Genomic DNA, 12,155 nt, shown 5'->3' with positions numbered 1-12,155 from the left:
CATTACCCAATTTTCAGCAGACATACTTCAGGCGCTACGTACAACAAGCAAAGCCACTTGGTTGCCTAAACAAGGCAAACATCCAATGGTCCGTCAGGAAGAAGTTCCTCGCCCTTTACGGAAAGCGTCGGGATTATTGACGACAATCTTGGCGAGTTGCGTTCCGGATCAAAGAGACCCTCCATGACACCTTGTATGTATGCAGCACCGACGAGTTTCCACTGCTCCCCCGACCCCGTCCTCCTGATCAAGTACGGCATTCGGGCTCCTGGGATGATGCAGACGGCGTCTCCAACTTGGGCCCGCTGAGGAACCCAGCCAATGAATCCGCGCTTGGTCACGCAAAACTGTCGATGTGCGGAAAAGGGCTTTGAACCAACGAGACCAAAATGCCGCTCTTCAAAATTCAACTCTGGATGTTCTTCAGTGGGATCCTCGTCGTCAACTTCCTCACTCTCGTTCAAAGTACGCCACATTCGCTTGTGCCACTGTTCAAAAAACGTTTGCCAGACGTACTCTGCGTCCTTGTGATTGGGAGATGCCATGGATACACCGGTGCATGCAGCAGTACGCCAGAAAGCCTCGTAAAAAGTGTCGCCAGTAACATACGTCGACTCCTTGGCTGCCACTAGCGGATCGCTGGTAACGTCGTTGTCGGATTGCATCTCGCGCAAGCTTTGCAGAATCTCCTTGTATGGAACTGGCGTTTCTAGTGCTGGGGGTACAAGCCTCTCTACTCGACACAAGATGTACACACTCAGCCCAAGCTGGCGTCGATCGGGCGAGACAGCAACACTGAGTGCGTAGGATGAGAATCCACGATCATTACTGCCATCCGCGGAAATTGACTCCATGGGCTTCATGAGTTCAGCTTTTGGTGCTTGTGTCAGATCGACGGCCCAAGAAGGCAGACCCTCGACACTGCTTTCGATCTGATCTGGAAGAAGCTCAAAAATGTCCAGGCAAAGCTCTTCCTGTACAAAATACAAGGTCAGATCGATGAAGACGTCCGCCACCGACTTTCTGTAATTAGGCGCCAGCCTCTCATTCGACTCGCTCTCAATCTCTTCATGAAGGATGCCGCAAAACGCAAAGAGCTTGTCTCGGGCGTCTGTGCTGGACAATCGACGGGAAAGATCCAGATGTGGAAACAGTCTTCCTTCCCTCGCTCCGTTCGAATTCTTGCCGTCGAGAAAGTTGCGATACTTTGAGATGATTGGAGGATCGTTGAAGTTCGGCGACTTGCAGCGCTCCAGAGCGCCGTATACGATACTTTTGTATCGATCCTTCTCGGCCTCGAGGTCCTCGGCTTCTCTAGAAGCTCTGATGTCATACTCGGCGACAATGAGCGGGCGGAGATTGTTGGACGCTGCGTATTCAATCATTTCGCAGAGTTTGTCTTGGGTAAGGCTTTCGTCGGGAATCCTCAGCGTTATCCAGTGTGAGGCCCGCTCCATTTCAATCATTTCAAAGATTCTTGCCGGAAATTGCTCCATCGGGACACCTGCAAACTTCAAGGCCTCATCCAATCTAGAGACCATCAATCCTCTGGTAATGACGGCAAATCTGGGCCAGCTTATCCTCGAATTTCCGTACACAAGAATAATGTCGTCTTCGGCAATCTTTGGGATCGAGGTAACCTCTTGGTAAATCCAAACTCGTGTCCACCAAGGCACGAGGTAAAATTGAAAAAACGTCTTCCACTGAGACGGTTCGAGGAACTTCAAGCATTCTTTGGCATCGCAACCGAGTTCTTTGTTGATTTTGACGCCGAGGCAATCCTTTCCCTCTTCAGTGAGGCAGTCCGTGATACGCCAGGAGCCAGCATCCAAAATTCGCAAGAAACGAGATTCGAGGTGATCAAAGGTGTCTGCAACCAATTTCGAATCTCCAGGATCCTCGGGCTGTCCGATCCAAATGAACAGACTATTCGCTTTGGTGTAAATCTCACGCATCAGCGCAACTTGAACCGACTTTTCCGCGACGTCTTTTTGATTGATGCAAACGGCGTCGGCCCAAATCGTCAAAGCTTCGTCTTCCTTGCGAGCATTACAGAGTGCATCATGCAGGCTCTTGGTGATTCTCATCTCGACTCCATTGCAATTCATGTAATAAGGTGGTTCCGGATTTCCCCAGGTGTAGGACAATGCTTGATACTGTGGAGGATTCGTCAACGAAGCGTGAACCAAGTCCGCTTCGAGAGGCGCTGCCGTGGTTCCCGGATGAATCTTCAACACGCGGAACTGTGTTGTCTCGAGAGGTTCATAGACGAAATCGATGCACTCGGCGATTGAATGAGGCAAAGCTGGGTCAGGGGAAGTCTCGTTGACAGCTTTCAGGACGACCTGGGCCCTGTTTTCCATGGCTGCAGTTTCATCCTTGGAGGATTCGTTCTCGGGCTCCACCTTTTCTTCCTTGGTCTTTTTCGGCTGGCTATCCGTCAGCACAAGAAAGACACAACACGTCATGGCCTCACCTTGCGGGCTCTCGCACTGAAACGTCTGTCAAACTCCTCCAGCTCTCTCAAAGACTGTTTGGAAACCGTTGGCCGTATATTCTCGAGTGCTCCGTCGAAATGGGAGTTGGTCAGCTTGAGCTTGACAGGACTGTCTTGTTCCTTGTCTTTGTTTTGCTGCTGCTCAATGGCCCAGAGTAGAGCTGCCTCGGCACACAGGCTGCGAAGGTCTGATCCAGAGTACCCGTCAGTCTGCTCAGCAATACTGTCAATGTCGGTCTCCGGATCCAAGTCATCCTGCTTGACAAACAATCGCAAAATCTTTGATCGAGACTCTTGCGAGGGTAAACCTATCATCGCCTTTTGGGGGAGTCGGCGTAGAAAAGCGTCGTCCAAATCCATTGGCCTGTTGGTTGCGACCAATACAAATGGGGCGTCTCCCTTTGGATTTTGTCTGACACTGTCCATCAATGTCAGGAATTGGGTAATGGAACTGCGCTCCCAAGACCTGTCTTCGGATGATCGGCGCCTGAACAGAGAGTCGGCCTCATCAATAAACAAGACGCAGGGAGCAAGTTTGGTTGCAAGAGTAAAGGCCGCCTTGATGTATTTTTCCGTCTCACCAACCCACATCGACGTGACTTGGGAACCGTCAATTGCGAGCATGCTTGCTCCACTCTCCTTGGCAATAGCACGACTGAAGTGTGTTTTGCCGGTTCCAGGTGGTCCATACAAGAGTGCGCCTTTGATCTGGATCTGGGAGAGGAGAAAATGTGACGTCGTCTCGGCTCGGAACTTAAACATGGACGTCAAAAACTTGATGGTCTCCTTGACTTCTCCATCGATTATGACTTCGTCAAACTTGGACTGGAGATCCTCTGGGAAATGTCAGTGGTATGAAACATTTCTGGTGGTCAACATACCTGGCTTGACCACACCATCAATGAGCTCCTTTTCATGCTCGTTGCAGTTGGCCTTGACATCTTCCAACCGTTTCTTCCACTTTTTGTCCGAATTTCCAACCTTTTCTCCGCCGCTTGGTTTGTCACCACCGCCGCTTGACTTATTTTCGTCATTCCCACTTGCCTCATTTCCGCCATGGATCATCTCAAGACGCTTCAAGACGACTCGAACATCATCAAGATCCAAGAGGGGCTTTTTCCATGCTCTTCCCTTGATGCGGTCCACTGCTTTTTCAATTTCGCCCTCTGTCCAAAGTGACTTGTCGAAAGATTCAGGCTGTAAGTCCTCCATCCAGTCTGCATCCGGAAGCAGAGTGTCGACGGCGAAGCAGTTGGAAATTCGCAATCGCAACAGCCGCTTTAGCTGTCGAATATTGATCTGAGCGATTGAGCTTCCCAGAACTTGCCCACCAGAGACATCTGAAGCTTTGACGGCGATTGTCGACGCGGAGGAGGCGCCAATCTTGCGCTTCAACTTTTCATAATTGCTGGAGCTATAAAAGCCACTGTCAGAACTGGCGCAGCTGCTGCTCGAAACTTCTCCTTCGCATGCCCAGCAGACACAATTATCTTCTGGTGCTTCAAGATGCGACAAGGTGGCGATGATTGTGACTGTTTCTCCAGACTGGCGTTTTCTTTCGACGCAGTCTCTCAGTCTGGCAAATATTTTGGGTCCTCTGTCTGCATCCATCACCCGTTTGGCGTCGCGCACGCGGATGATGACTGGAGCCTTACGAGACGATTCCTCGACCTTAGAGCAATCAAGTATGGAAGAAAGCACCCTCATGTTTCGGCTCCAGGCCTCACCGGATGCGCTTCGATGACTGCGCACGGCAAAATAATGATGGGCTGGTCCGAAGGGTGTTTGTCGATCTGGCGTTTCCAGTGTTGATTCCTCCAACGTCCACCCCGTGGAGCTGTTTTCGCGTTGGTCCAACTCCCATCCCAAGTCCGCGAAATCATCCAAATCGACCGTAATCAAGCTGGATTCGAGGTCCTTGGCGAGATGATGGACAAAGGCGTCGAGGATGTCTTTGCCACCCTTCATTTTGCAGCTGAGAATGATGCTGCCTTTGGTTGCCCGCAGATGATTTTGCGCATTGCGAACAAATGTCGAAGCCACGGTATCATACGCTTCTTCATACAGATACTGGGAGATGGCATATTTACTGTCGCTTTCGTCCGATTCTGAGGACGTACTTTTCTCGTCTCCGTCTTTCTTGGCCTTTTGTTGAGGGTCGAGAATCGACAAGCGAGGCTCTTCATTTTCGAGGTCTCGAAGAGTCCTCACATTCTTGGTGACGAACCAAGCAGGGAGGCCTATCATGGTTAATCGATCTGGATGAGCGAGGAAGAAACACGGCACTCAGTCAAGGAAAAGCTCACTCAGTCCAGGAAAAGCTTTTGTATTCGATTTCGACGCCAAGTGCTGGTCGTCTCCAAATCATGTTGGAACAGGTGGCAGACGACTGTTGCCTACTCCGACCCATGCATATCTTCGCATCGACGGGTGTTCACGACCATACGCTACCATCCAGCAAATTTGAACGAGCGCAAGGCTTGCATCGTGAAACCGCCATGGAAATTGAATGTTTTCAGCCCCAAATCCACTCGACGATGACTCTGCCGAGTGCAGTGGGTGGGTCACATCATTCACCCTTGTCTGGGGCCAAAACCAACTCATCTCCCCCACTCAATCCCGACAGGCTATGCGGCACGGATATCGGTTTGCAGGGTGCAGTCCGCCTCCGCCTCCATCCATTTGATAGGCTCGCTCTCCATTTGCCGTTTTGATGCCCGAATTAGGATGCAGACGATCCCATTCGCCGTATGCAGGCTTCATGTCAAACTGTCGCACCGTCATGGCAAGCACCTTGACGTCGTCAGGACACTTGAGTCGCTTGGATCCAACGTCAATGCCAAAGCAGATGCTGGGAAGACACCGCTACACTGCTGCATCGGCAATGAATGCGTCGAATTGCTGATATCACTTGGCGCGGATCCCCTGATTAAAGACGACAGCGGGTCGATACCACTCCACTGTGCAGCGACAAGGGGTGATGAACACGCAGTCTGGTGCGAGGTGGACGAGCAATTGACGCTGCCAACAAGAACAGCCAAACACCAGACAGACAAAGGCGGTCCGGGGACTGTTCGAAGCTGGAGCGCACAAAAATGCTCCTGACGCAGCGGGCATGAGACCGCTGCACTACGCTTCCAAGTTTGGGCATTCGCTGCTTGTACCGCTCCTGTCGTGGAAGCACTGATCAAGCACGGTGCTGACGTCAGTGTGGCGACCAAGGCCAAAGAGTCGTTGATTTTGAAAGCCTGCCAGAGCGCCAACTCGATAGATGACACGCTCGCTCTGATCCGCGCGTTGACAGAGCACGGCGCCGACATTGATGCCGTTAGTGCGAGCGGACAATCATCGCTCTCTGCTGCTTGTTCAAGACCACACCTGGCACTCGACCTGGTCAGATTCTTGCAGCAGGAAGAGGCACGAGTGCGGCATACAGATTACCCGGCACTCTGGCGCAACGACAAGCTGCCGTCATGGGAGAAGCGGGCGATTCATACGGCGCTGAATGAGTATGCGGCAGAGGGACTCAAGGCAGATGAGCTGAATTGGCTGATCATGTTTTTGTGAATGAGTTGATTGATTTCGAACTTTTGTCGAGCCTGCGCAGGAGCAGCTAGACGTTTGAAGTTGCAGGCTTCAGCTCTGACTGGCTGTTGACACCGCCTGGCAGAACGCGAGTGGTGTTGTGCAGCTTGAACTCCTGCAACAATCTGCTGCGTGTTTGCAGACCAGGCCCAAGCAGAAGCTAGATCCAGACGCCAAATATTCGACGCGCTATCCGTCTTGTGCGAAACGTCACTTTTGGCGCTCAACACCTGTTCAAATGGAAAGCCCAGAGACGACCAGCCGTCACCATCCTACACCGTGCCGTTAGAATTGGAGGTCGACCCAACGATCTCAAGGGCTTCCGTTGTTGGCTTCGGCGGCTTCGTGTGCGCTGGCTGCGCATCATCCGCCAACGTTGTCGGGACCGGCTCTGCAACGACACCATCTTCATGTACCTTGACGACGCTCTCACCAAACGCGGCGCCAATCTCCTCGAGCGTCTTGTGTCGTGTTTCCCTAATTTACTGTGAGCAAACACAGCCACCGCTTGGAAGTGGGTCTTACGGAAAGTAGAGGTATGCTATGACGAGGAAGAAGAGCGTGCAGCCGACAAAGACGTAATAGTAGTTCTCGTGTATGTTGCCAAAAGCCGAGGGGCCGGCTTCGGTGACTCCAACGTTGACTATGAAGTGAGAAGCAGCTGCCAGGCCCATGACCTTGCTTCGCAGGGCGATGGGTAGCACTTCGGCGCCGTACAGCCATGTCGTGCTGTTGAGCAGGCCATCTTTTCACGTCAGCACTAGCCCGGTAGACATTGAGGAGACTCACTGTAGCAGACAACAAACAAGTAGATGCCGAGAATTGCGAAGCCTTTGCCGACCTTGTTGTCCGTATTGTCAAAAAAGTGCAACATGATGGCGGCGTAAATTTCAATGACGACAATGCCAGCCATTCCCGTCAAAATCATGCTACACACGTTAGCGGAGGACATCGAGACAAGGACAAGCTTACGGTCGACGCCCCCATTGGTCTGTGAGATATTTGGTCGTGATGCAATTAGAAACAAAGGCAACTGTGCCGTACACAGCTGCCAGCGCGAGAATGGTGTGAGAGTCGATTCCCAGGGATTTGTAGATGATTGCTGCGCGCGTCAGTCAATTCCACAAGCGGGAGTGATCTCACTTTGGTAGTACTGCGAGCGTCAGCCTTGATTCGCACATCATTCGTCCAACATACCTGGATGACATTCACACCCGTAAGGCTCGTCATGGTCTGCACCGCAATCGACCTGCACAAATCAGCCTTGGCTCCATTTCAAAAAGATCCAACTCACACCAGTGCTGGGTGGCGAAAATGGTGGAAGATCTCCTTGATGCTTTTGATCTCGCGGCGCATTTCAAATTCAATCTGCCCACGCATGAGGGCAAACTCTTGCTGAACCTCGTGGCTCTGCAGATCCCGGCGAATCTTGATAAACTCAGCCCTCGCCTGATCAATCTTGCCACTGCGAATGAGTTGCCGCGGAGAATTCGGCATGAAGGTTGCAAGACCGGAAAACATGATGATACCCCACGGAATCTGAATGCCCAGAGGCAGACGCCACTGAACAGGTCCATAGGAAGCGTAGCCACAGGCGAATCCAACCCAGTTGCTCATCATTGTGCCAAAGGAGATGCCACAGCCAGAGATTCCACCAATCAAGCCGCGGTGTTGTGGGTCAGAGATTTCGCTGAGGTAGATGGGGACTGTTGCTACCATGCCACTGTACCTGTCAGTTTGCGAACTTGTAAGAGTCAAGAGTCTTACCCCACAGCGTAGCCTGCTAAAACGCGGCCCGCGAGAAACATGCCAATGTTGACGGCGGCTGTTTGAATAGCGGTACCAACCGTCACAACGGCACACATGAGTTGCATGAAACGGATGCGTCCCAACTTGTCGCCGATGAAGGTTTGCGTCAGAGCCCCAAGAGCTTCTCCGGCAATGTAAACCGCGACGACCTACACTGTCAGCTGTATCCATGACTTCATCGACAAACTTACAGCGCCAGTAAGGCCATCGGAGGGATTATTCATGTAGTCGATCCAGCTTTGATGTGCAATGGCTAACGAGATGAGAAACGTCTCATCCTGCGGTGGCTTACTCACTAGTCGTGGCAATGCCAGTGTCAAATCCCTAATCCGTCGTTAGAAAATTCATGCAGTGGCGGGAGCACCTACAAAGAGAAAGGTGCCAATCGCGGCGAAAAAGGCGACCCCAAGCGTATACCAAAGCCCCATGGTTGCTTCAAATTAGCAAAAGACAAACAAAAGACAGCACATCAACAAACAAGGTTGGAGGCTCACATTTTACCTCGACGCTCACAACATGTCTTCAGGCTGATTAGTAGGTGGATCGAGAGGCCGCGTGAACAGTTGATGCGGGGAGGCGGGGAAACTGGAGCGATCGACTCTACCACCGGCCTAGTTGCCCCCAACTCGCATTGGTTTAGTGCCAAGGTCCGACCATTACCGAGCAGGGTAGATGATTTTGCGTTTGAAACATTTTCGTCGTCTTTGTTCTTGGCCATTAGTCGATTTGGATCGCCATTCAAAGGAACGCCGTCCTAGACGCGTCAGCATTCGAGTGGGTCCAAATTGGAGATTCCTGGGGTCTCGGTGAAGAATGACCCGACTGGACACAAACCCAACCTGAAATGGATCAACGCATGAATTACACGAGTGTACAGCAGATGTGCGACAAAAGATTGGTGACGTCATCGGTAGAGACCGTGTGGATGACAGCGCCCTCTCAAGCTGGCAGTACTGTTACGCAGTTTCGACAGCTCGGATGGTTTTTTTGTGCATGCGAGCCAACCAAGTCTGTGCAAGGAATCTGCGAATACTCTTTCCTTTCCACATGAAGAGAAGAAGGGCGACATTGTTGAGGAAGAGAACGGCACCAAAGGCACCAGCAATGACCGCCGCATAACCTGATTGCAAAATCCAGTCCAATAGTTTGAATCTACTACTTGTCAGTGGAATCAAGGTAAGCAGGAGAATTACTCACCCCATTCCGAAACTGATGGCCTGTTTTCCAAGATTTATTGCAATAAGCATCTCCGAAGTGTTGACGTTGTAGGAGTCGACCGAGTACGCAAGAGCAAAGGTGAAGTAGAAATAGCTTGCCCAGTCGACCAGGGTGACACCGGCAAAGTATCCAATCTGGGAAGATTAGTACGACTCTGATTTCAAGAAGGCCACTCACCCAGTGCAAGTCTCTCTCCGCAGTCAGACCATATACAATCAGTCCGATTGGTCCAATAATCATGGCTGGAAGCATTACCCCAAGCCGCATTTCCGCTTCGCGAATGCCATTGTTCTTTCGTGTAAGGCGAGCGGCAAGATAGTCCGAGGTGGCAGTGAAGGGAATTGCCAATCCGTACCCGATGATGTTGCCTAGGGCAATCAAACCAGAGTTTTCCTGAGACCAATTGTAAGGTGACGCGACAATTTTGATCGGAAAGGTGTAATTAAAGGCAAGTCCACCGAGGCCAATGTAGATACCGAAGCTGGTAATGACCCAAAGGACCGAGGGAACCAAAAAGTAGGTAAAGGATCGAGCTGCAGTGAGGAAGAACGATACTGAATGATCGATGCCACTCCAGATTCTGAGTGTCTGGCGAAATGTCTTGCGGGGTGGAACAACTGGAACAGATTCGAGACGCTCGACGGCAGTCATTTTCTCGCCAGCGTCCTGGTTGGAGGAGGTTTGGCCACCATCGCGTTTGTACATGGTCTCCTCGACGAAAATGAAGGACAGGATTAGAAGAGCGGCGGCAAAGGCGAGCTCCACGTAAAAATAAAGCCGCCAGGAGTAGCCTCCAGCCAGCATGTAACCAGCATAGAGTGTTCCAGTCGATCCCCAACAAAGCGCAATAGTGTAGAAGCCGATACGTTTGCCGCGTTCGTGGAGGAAGAAGATGTCATTGACAAGCTGGACGGGAAGGGCTTCACATACTCCACTTCCCAAGGCATGGACGAGACGTGCTGCCAATAATCCGCTGTAGGAGTGGGCTCGGGAGGCTCCCAAAAGCCCAAACACGTACATGGCCATGGACAGCAACATCACAGGCCGACGACCGAATTTGAGGTAGGCTGGCACCAAAAGAAGGGACCCAAAGCCGTAAGTCAAGTTTGGATACGAAATCAGGTTGGACGCGGTGGTCGGGGAAATTCCAAACTCTTTCGAGTAAATTTGGATGTAAACAGACGGTCCTAGGAGAGCGGAATTTCCAAGGAACGAATAAAAGGACAACAGCACCAGAATGGTCGTCTTTTTCCAGTTTGGCCAATGCAAAGGATCGTTGGGGTCGTCTGCAGGGACTGGAAAGAGTGCTTGACCGAGAGCAGTGTCGTCACCCTCTAATGCCTGGAGGTTGACTGTTCCTGGGATATCCTCCTCATGCGCATGGCTAGCTATCATCAGTCTTGATCCCCAAATACTGGCTCTACTCACCTGCGAGCGAGATGCTGCTGGGCTTGTGTTGAACCCATGGTGTTTCAGTGGTCATTGCTCTCTCTAGATTTTGCGCCGGCGATCAAGCCATATATATCCAACCCCTCTCCTTTGGCGTCGGGTTAAGCCGAGCGCCTCCACGTGTGGAGGAGAAGGAATCGGATCAGAGTATTTCCGAAGAATGTGGTGACTGTTGTGGCATGGAACCAAGTTTGGCGAAAGTCTGTTTGACTTTATTGGTTGCCGATGCTGCGACTCAGCGTCAGTGGATTTGTTGGAGTTGAGCTTCGGTCCAAGAATTGCTGCCCGCCTCCTGTCAACATGACTCTGCACTCCAATCACGCTGCAAGTGTTTTCAAGAGCAGGCGTGATTTACCCTCCCCGACGCGAGTATGCGAGAAGAACTTGGCGACCTGCAGTTACAACTCCACTTTTTCTGTACAAGAATTTGTCAAGCGGATCCTGGAGTCGGCTTGTTGGGAACCCTGTGCAGATCCGGGGTAATGAGCCTGAAGAAGATCCTGGATGAATCGAAATATTTCATTGGCGGGTCGTGCGATTGGCAATGCTCTCGGAACCTTTTTCTGGTGGCCTACGGCCATTTGTGAGTTCCCGTCATAATCCAGTGCTTGATAATCGCATTTAACCCCGAATAGAGATTGTCGATTGATCTATCCGACTTCTATTGCTGGACTCCTGTACACAGGGCACCGTCGACCAAGAGATTTGTACCGCTGATGAAGGAAGCCTTGGAGCTTGACAGGAAAACCACGGCGTTGGCAACCTCTTGGACGGTACCCATTCTTCCGGTGGGGTTCTTGGACAGCTGGGAGTTGAATAGCTCGGGGTTGCCTTTTTCGATGCTACCCCACACACCATCAGCCGCGTAAATGTTGCCGGGACTGACAGTGTTGGCTCTGATGCCCTTGGATGCATGTGTGCGGGTGAGTTGAGCCATGTAGTGCGTCAATGAAGCCTTGAGAGCTCCGTAAGGCGAAGGGGCAGTAAAATCGACATCGCGGCCAGAGACGGAGGAAATGCCTACAATGGCACCTTGGCTCTTTTCAAGGTACGGCAGGGAGGCATTGACCAAGGCGACGGTACCGAGGATGTCGACTTGAAAGGCCTTGGACCATGCACTGGTATCGTTGCCCATGGAGAGAGCAGAAACGTTGGGGATGACGACGTCAATCTTGCCGTTTGCTTCAGCACTCGACTTTACCCAGTCGACAACTTGCTTCTCGTTCGAGACATCGATCGCGGCACCTGTCACGGAACCTCCAGACTCGGCAGCTTGAGATTGGAGTGTGTTGACAGTGTCGGTGACATCTTGCTGGGTACGAGAGCAGAAATGGACATGGGCACCTTCAGAGAGGCTTATTATGTTAGAAGAAGCAATGTCGAGGTGGATTGACGTACAATGTTTGAACAATGGCACGGCCAATGCCCTTTGTTCCACCTGAAAATGTCAACGCGGAGCTCTGAGTAGCTAAGAGAGGCCGTACCTGTGACGAGGACGACCTTTCCAGCGAGATTGAGATGCATGTTGACGATTGAGGTGTCAATGGGTGAGGAGGGAGAGGGTTAAAAGGTCAAAATGACGAAAGATCGCCGGGTG

The 12,155-nt window shown here is 51.6% G+C and overlaps 5 protein-coding genes across 5 annotated transcripts; 1 reads left to right on the top strand and 4 right to left on the bottom strand.

Annotated features, from left to right (window-relative positions):
- Window positions 1–2,464: 2,464 nt before the first annotated feature.
- On the bottom strand, window positions 2,465–3,259 carry IWZ02DRAFT_374431 (P-loop containing nucleoside triphosphate hydrolase protein; the record flags this gene model as incomplete). Its single annotated transcript, XM_066764756.1, has 1 exon — window positions 2,465–3,259. One exon carries the CDS (start codon window positions 3,257–3,259, stop codon window positions 2,465–2,467), a length of 795 nt encoding a protein of 264 aa, XP_066624248.1.
- Window positions 3,260–5,612: 2,353 nt separating this feature from the next.
- Window positions 5,613–6,064, top strand: IWZ02DRAFT_488707 (uncharacterized protein; the record flags this gene model as incomplete). Its single annotated transcript, XM_066769493.1, has 2 exons — window positions 5,613–5,657; window positions 5,720–6,064. The coding sequence occupies 2 exons, from the start codon at window positions 5,613–5,615 to the stop codon at window positions 6,062–6,064; spliced, it is 390 nt and encodes a 129-aa protein (XP_066624247.1).
- A 290-nt stretch (window positions 6,065–6,354) lies between these two features.
- Window positions 6,355–8,319, bottom strand: IWZ02DRAFT_373581 (MFS transporter; the record flags this gene model as incomplete). Its single annotated transcript, XM_066764712.1, has 11 exons — window positions 6,355–6,559; window positions 6,608–6,827; window positions 6,872–7,011; window positions 7,055–7,184; window positions 7,226–7,235; window positions 7,280–7,331; window positions 7,377–7,805; window positions 7,850–8,040; window positions 8,083–8,144; window positions 8,188–8,215; window positions 8,260–8,319. 11 exons carry the CDS (start codon window positions 8,317–8,319, stop codon window positions 6,355–6,357), a joined length of 1,527 nt encoding a protein of 508 aa, XP_066624246.1.
- A 528-nt stretch (window positions 8,320–8,847) lies between these two features.
- On the bottom strand, window positions 8,848–10,504 carry IWZ02DRAFT_373831 (major facilitator superfamily domain-containing protein; the record flags this gene model as incomplete). The annotated part of the gene is made up of 3 exons (XM_066764724.1): window positions 8,848–9,043; window positions 9,089–9,243; window positions 9,287–10,504. 3 exons carry the CDS (start codon window positions 10,502–10,504, stop codon window positions 8,848–8,850), a joined length of 1,569 nt encoding a protein of 522 aa, XP_066624245.1.
- Window positions 10,505–11,219: 715 nt separating this feature from the next.
- Window positions 11,220–12,082, bottom strand: IWZ02DRAFT_488704 (uncharacterized protein; the record flags this gene model as incomplete). The annotated part of the gene is made up of 3 exons (XM_066769492.1): window positions 11,220–11,913; window positions 11,957–11,996; window positions 12,043–12,082. The coding sequence occupies 3 exons, from the start codon at window positions 12,080–12,082 to the stop codon at window positions 11,220–11,222; spliced, it is 774 nt and encodes a 257-aa protein (XP_066624244.1).
- Between the last annotated feature and the right edge of the window lie 73 nt (window positions 12,083–12,155).

The sequence above is a fragment of the Phyllosticta citriasiana genome (genome assembly GCF_038021145.1).
Source record: "Phyllosticta citriasiana strain CBS 120426 chromosome Unknown IWZ02scaffold_4, whole genome shotgun sequence".
Lineage (NCBI taxonomy): Eukaryota > Fungi > Ascomycota > Dothideomycetes > Botryosphaeriales > Phyllostictaceae > Phyllosticta > Phyllosticta citriasiana.
Note: the sequence above shows the minus strand (reverse complement) of the source record. Positions and strands in the feature narration are given on the sequence as shown.